The 6,000-nt window shown below is 50.9% G+C and overlaps 1 protein-coding gene across 4 annotated transcripts in view; it reads left to right on the forward strand.

Annotated features, from left to right (window-relative positions):
• The window catches only part of PRDM16 (PR/SET domain 16), a 150,216-nt gene extending 145,168 nt beyond the window's left edge, over nucleotides 1-5,048 (forward strand). For 3 of the 4 annotated variants that reach the window (XM_027905031.1, XM_027905032.1, XM_027905034.1), the window contains 4 exons: nucleotides 375-549; nucleotides 1,040-1,270; nucleotides 2,560-2,734; nucleotides 4,179-5,048. In XM_027905031.1, coding sequence (XP_027760832.1) covers nucleotides 375-549; nucleotides 1,040-1,270; nucleotides 2,560-2,734; nucleotides 4,179-4,313 — 716 coding nt within the window. In that variant the 3' untranslated portion in view covers nucleotides 4,314-5,048. The remainder of the gene's footprint in view (nucleotides 1-374; nucleotides 550-1,039; nucleotides 1,271-2,559; nucleotides 2,735-4,178) is intronic. The other variant, XM_027905033.1, reaches the window with a different exon arrangement.
• Nucleotides 5,049-6,000: the final 952 nt, after the last annotated feature.

Genomic DNA, 6,000 nt, shown 5'->3' on the forward strand with positions numbered 1-6,000 from the left:
GGAGATAAACGGGCTTTGCCTTAGGATAAAAACTGAAGGAAGAAATTCCTGTGCTGAAGCCAAGTAAGTGATTACCCAGCACAGGTAAAAAAGAAAAAATTATGGAAAAGTGACAGGCAAACAGCTCTGCAGTGGATAAGGGTTCTTAAATTGTATATATTGCCCATAAATGCTAAATATCCCCTTATTTCTCTCTGTAGTTCAGGTCTGGGAAACACAAACTTCCTTTGGGAGCTTTGGTCCATGACTTTTCTCTGGAATGTTGAATCCTGAGTATCTAGTGAAAGGACTGTTCCTCCTTTGTGTTTCCTGTTACCAATGGCCTTGGCAGTACCTGATGGTGTCTCCTGTTCTCTCCTTGTCTCTCCCCACAGTGAGCCAGCACTCCGGAGTCATCACCAACCACCTTGGGACCAGTGCCTCTTCCCCCAACTCGGAATCAGACAACCATGCACTTTTAGATGAAAAAGAGGATTCGTATTTCTCTGAAATCAGAAATTTTATTGCAAATAGTGAGATGAATCAAGCGTCAACTTTAGCAGATAAAAGGTAGAGAAGAAAATAGAATTATCTGGTGACAGTACAGGCATGAACAGTAAAATAATATGAGAGAGAATTTAAGCTGGTTGGTAGAAGCTTCCTCCTCCTGATTGCTCAAAGGGAGATTGTTGGAATACAGCAGCACAGAGGAGGAGGAAAGCTGCCTGTCCCACAGATGTTACATTTTAAGGGATTGAAAACCAGCATTTAAATTCAGACTGGACAATATTGTAGTTTGAGAATCCTTGGGGTTGGTGTACTCTTACCATACTTACTGGCTCTTAAGACATAGTGAAGGCTGATTTTTAAATGCCTGAGACATTTGGTTTCCCTTTTTCTTACATCTTAAATAATCTATATATGTATATAAAGATGTGTTCATATCTATATAAATATAACATTATCAAAGCATTGCAGTAGAAATACATGACTTACACATTTGCCCTCTTCTTTTTTCTTTCTCCTTCTTCCTCCCCCCGCCCCCGACCAAATATTTCAGGCCAGAAATCCAGGATATTGATGGCAATTCCCAGTGTCATGGACTAGCAAATGAGAAAGCAGAAGATGTGGACGATGAGGACGAAGAACTGGAAGAGGAGGATGATGACAGCCTGACAGGGAAGTCCCAGGATGAGCCGGTGTCGCCCACGGCGGAGCCCCGGGGGGCGTTTGAGGATGAGGAGGACGAGGAGCCCACGTCTCTCACCATGAGCTTCGACCACACCCGGAGGTGAGGGGGCCAAGCGGGGCTCAAGCAGCTGCCCTGTGTCTGTGGTGGATCATCAGTGCTGTGGTTTTTTTCCCAAGCCATGTCTCATGCCTCCAGTTTGATTTAAGCGTTCGCTCGAGATTCCATCTCACCATGGTGGGGGGCACGAAACAAGTGGACTGCAAGGAGAGTCTGGGATGAGGTGTGTGTCCAAGGCTGGAGGAGCCTGGAGCAGGAGAACAGTGAGCCCAACACAAAACCCAGAGTGCCACAGCTCAGCAGATATTGTCTCTCCAGCACTCTGGCCAGGGCGAGGGGAGAGCAGTCTGTGCAATCAATCCCCTTGGTGCTGCTCTGGCCCTTTGAGTCACAGCAAAACATCCTTGGTTTCCAGTGGAGATCTCAGAGCTGTGGCAAAAAAGGGATTCTGCCCCCCTGCCCCCTCAGGTGAGACCCCCCTGCAGAGCTGCCTCCAGCTCTGGGCTCCTGGCTCAGGAAGGACATGGAGCTGCTGGAGCGAGTCCAGAGCAGGCCACCAAGCTGATTAGAGGGATGGAGCAGCTCTGCTATGGAGACAGGCTGGGAGAACTGGGATTGTTCAGCCTGGAAAAGAGAAGGCTTCAGGGTGACTTAATTGCAGCCTTCCAGTACCTGAAGGGAGCTACGAGAAAGATGGAGAGAGACTATTTATAAGGGCTTGGACAAGGGGGAATGGCTTCACTCTTACAGAGAGAAGAGATAGATGGGATATTAGGAAGAAATTGTTTCCTGTGAGGGTGGGCAGGCCCTGGCACAGGTTGCCCAGAGAAGCTGTGGCTGCCCCATCCCTGGAAGTGTCCAAGGCCAGGTTGGACGGGGCTTGGAGCAACCTGGGCTAAGTGGAAGGTGTCCCTGCCTGTGGCAGGAGGTGAAAAGGGGGGATTTTTAGGGTCCCTTCCAAGCCAAACCAGTCTGTGATTCTGTAAAAAGTGAAGGCCTCTTCTCCCCAAGGTCAGCCGTGTCTGGACAGCTTTAAAATTCAAGTTTCCTGCACACAGTACAGGCCCAGCTTCCTCAGTCCCCCCCAGCACCCGCAGCAGATGTGCCACGAGGCCAAGTGACACCTTAGCCGAGCCCAGAGCAGAGCCTCAGACACCTGCAGCACTTGTTGCTCTCCACTTCTTCTCTGCTCCTCCCATGCCGTGTGGTTTCCGTGTCCGTGTGTCCGTCCGTTCCCGCATGTGGCTCGTGAGCCCCCGTGGGTTGTGCATGCAGGCGGGCTGGGAGTGCCCAGACAAGCTAACACAGGTCACCCCTGGTCATTGGTACAGGTGTATTGAGGAGGACGAAGCCGCCCTGTTAGATTTGGAGCAGATGCCGAATTTTGGGAAGGGGCTGGATCTTCGCAAAGCAGCCGAGGAAGCATTTGAAGTTAAAGATGTGTTTAATTCCACCTTAGACTCTGAGGCAATAAAACAGACTCTGTACAGGCAGGCTAAAAACCAGGTGGGTACCTACAGAACGTTTTCCAAGCTTGCCTCCAGCATGTACAGCAGGATCAGGGAGCAGCTGGCCTCCTCTAGCAAGGGCTTGTTTTCCCCTTCTAGTGGGGTATTTCCCCCTTCCAGTGGTTTATTTCCCCCTTCCAGCAGGAATTCTAACATGGATCATGCGTGAACTGTGTCTTGTTGCAACTAGACTGAAACAGAGAGGAAGGGACTGGGCATCACCTTCAGGACACCAGGTCGATTTACTGTTCAGCCCATGTGGTGAGAACGTGGCTGTGCAGGGAGAGAGAGGCATCTGTCTGTTTTTATCTGTCTGTATAAATGTTTCTGTGGCTCTTTATTTATTTATACTTTGGGACCGGTCTTCTGTTTGTAAACACCGAGGTTTGTTCTGCAGAAACAGCAACAAAATGCCCTTCGGTTTGGTTATAGAAGGTGTCATAGACAACAGCATTTGCAGGACTTGCAGTTCAGCGTGTCTAGAGGGTCTCCTTGTTTATCTCCTTGATTTCTAAAAGTAAACCATCCAAAAAAGGGGAAAAAACCCACAAAAACCTGTGAGCCAGACCAGTTCAGACCCACCAAAACCCCTCAAAATGGCATCTCAGCACTTGCTGGAGTTCTGAGAAAACTCTGGAGGTGCAGGGCAGGTCTGTCTGTGCTTTCTGCTTTCTCGTTAGCCAAAACACTGTCTGTCTTTATGTAGTTGATCTCCTGATCTCTACACAAGGATCCTCACAGAAGAACTGTTCAGTGAAGTTACCTCAGCAGGCTGGACAGGACAGAGAGCACTTGTGAAATTCTTGTCCCCCTTCATAGCAGGTGTTGGGAGTGAGGGAGGGTCTGCTGGAAGATTGAGCAGAGCTTTTTGGGGGGTGAAACTCAATTAAATACAAACCACTTGCCTGACTCTTACATGTGTCCTGTCACTAATACCCCAAAAGCACTGACTCTAGGAACAACCTGCTCTTTTCCAACGTGTATCACACTGTTAGGTCCAGCCTGTGCTTGGCTGGGGGGGGGTGGTATTTTTGGCTGTTGAATCACTTTTACACTTGGATCACAATAAGCAACTTAAATAATTCAAACCATATCTTGTGCTGGAAATGTAAGGGTAAACCAACATTTGTGTGAGCAACACAGCATTCCTTTGGCTTTCTTTTTAAGCGGGGAGCAGAGCCTGGAATCACTTTGTGGGTCCGTGACCAGGCCTGGCTCAGGATGGGTTTGGGCCTGTAAAAGCCAGTGGGAATGATGTTCTCTCCTGACTATCCCTACAACTGCCTGCAAACGGTGGCAAACCCGAGTGTTTGGAGTGCGTGGATGGGGATTTCTGGCTCCTGAGGCCCTTAGCCCGGGGGTTGGTGCTGTGCCTCACCCCCCACACTGGAGGGTCCTGCGGGGGTGCTCACTCGTGTCCTCTGCATTCCTCTCTCCCCCAGGCTTATGCAATGATGCTGTCCCTGTCTGAGAACGCTCCCCTCCACACGTCCTCCCAGAACTCTCTGGGTGCTTGGTTGGACATGGCAGGAGCAGCTTCAGAGTCGGGGACCTTTAACCCCATCAACCACCTCTGAGAGGTCCTCGAGGCACTGGCCAGAGTCCGAGCGAGGCGGCAGTGGTGCTGCAGCCATCCTTGCAAAACCCCAGCGAGCAGAAGATGGATGAGAGGGCCTCAGGGAGTCGTCTGAACTTTGGGCTGAGAAGGAAACCTGTCCCATCCGACCTACACGTCCTGCATTTTTATCTACCCAGAGTTTTCCTTTCTAATTTATCAGAACGAACCTCTCCCAAACTGGATAACCCTGAAGCAGCCCCAGGATTTCACTGTCTGTAGGACCAGCACGAGCAAGACACGAATTGCAGCAGTGCAATCAAAGATTGGCCCCTCCAACCTCACAAAGCAGTGTCACAGAGCCAGTTCAGCTGAGCAGGAATTGCAGCTTTGGAACCACAGGGCAGCATTTCCCTTCCATCCAGCTGAACAGGGAAGGACTGAGGGGAGAGAGCCAGGGGTGACCTGTCCCTGGTGCAATTCTGACACAGTCGCTGGAGTTATACTGGGGAAGGTTAATCCAACCCATTCCACTGACCCCCCAAAAGAAACCTGTGCTCCCACAGAAATCCCATCCTGTCCTTTGTTCCCAACACGGCACAAAGCTCCTCCGAGGCGAGGCCTGCGGTCATCAGGCGCTCCACGCAGGTCCCAGCTGGGACATCTCCAGCCTGGAACATTGCTGAGGTCGGGGTGTGGATGTGTCACACAGATGTGGCTCATCAGCCGTGCCCTGAGCTCCTTCTGCCTGTGCTGAGAGGGCTCCCCACCCCTGCCAGTGCCTGCGAGCCCGAGCTGCTGCCTGGGCTGGGAGCACCAGAGTGTCTGGGACAGAGCCCTGCTCAGCCAGGGCGGTGGCAGTGGTGGCACTCTGGAGCGATGGAGCTCCTGGCAATGCTTGGAATTCCCCAAGCAGAGAGATCCCAGGGTGAACCCCTCCCTGGAAGCGTGTGCTGGGCGAGTCTCGGACACATCTTCCCATGTGTCATCTCCCGGGGGTTTTGGGGTGACATCACTCCGTGCTGATGGTATCTGGGGCTGTGGCAGAGGTCTCTGATTCACACCGTTGTTCTGGCCTGTTGGATGGTGCCTCTGCACCACCTGCTGCTGCTTGGCCTGTAATTTAAGTAGAAAGATTAACATTTCCATGCTCCAGCAGCCCGAGGGTGCAGAGCTCTGCTCAGGCACAGAGATAAGAATCGAGTTGTCTCTCCAACTCTTAAGTTGCTCACAGATATTTTATGAGTGATTTTAAATCGCTTCAAAACCTCATCTCCTTTGCTGATACACAGCAGCCTCCAGAAATCCTCTGGGTTTTCTGCTCTTCTCCATTGCAATTGCAGTCTGCTGTTGGAGCAGGGAATTTGGAGATAACATTGACTTATGGAATGATTATGAAGCCACGTGCAGCCTCTCTGCCCGCTCAGCATGGAAAAGAGCAGATGGAGGGTTCTGAGCCAGGCCAGAGTGGGAAGCCTCATTCCATCATGCCAAAACAACGGACCCACCTCCCTGAGTAAAGCAGAGGTGGTGGTGGCAGTGATCTCTTTGCAAAGTCAGCTTTGCTCCCAAGAGCACACCTGAGGCTGTTTTTAGGCAGCCAGGAGCCTCAAACTGTTCACGGAGGAAAACATCAAAGGTGGCTTTGGTGCAGAAGGAACAAAAGGTCAGTTAGCAGCATCACTGTGTTTCCCAAGAAAATTTATCCT

Source organism: Empidonax traillii, unplaced genomic scaffold (assembly GCF_003031625.1).
Source record: "Empidonax traillii isolate 1590-97213 ecotype Southwest subspecies unplaced genomic scaffold, ASM303162v1 scaffold1111:size180776, whole genome shotgun sequence".
NCBI lineage: Eukaryota > Metazoa > Chordata > Aves > Passeriformes > Tyrannidae > Empidonax > Empidonax traillii.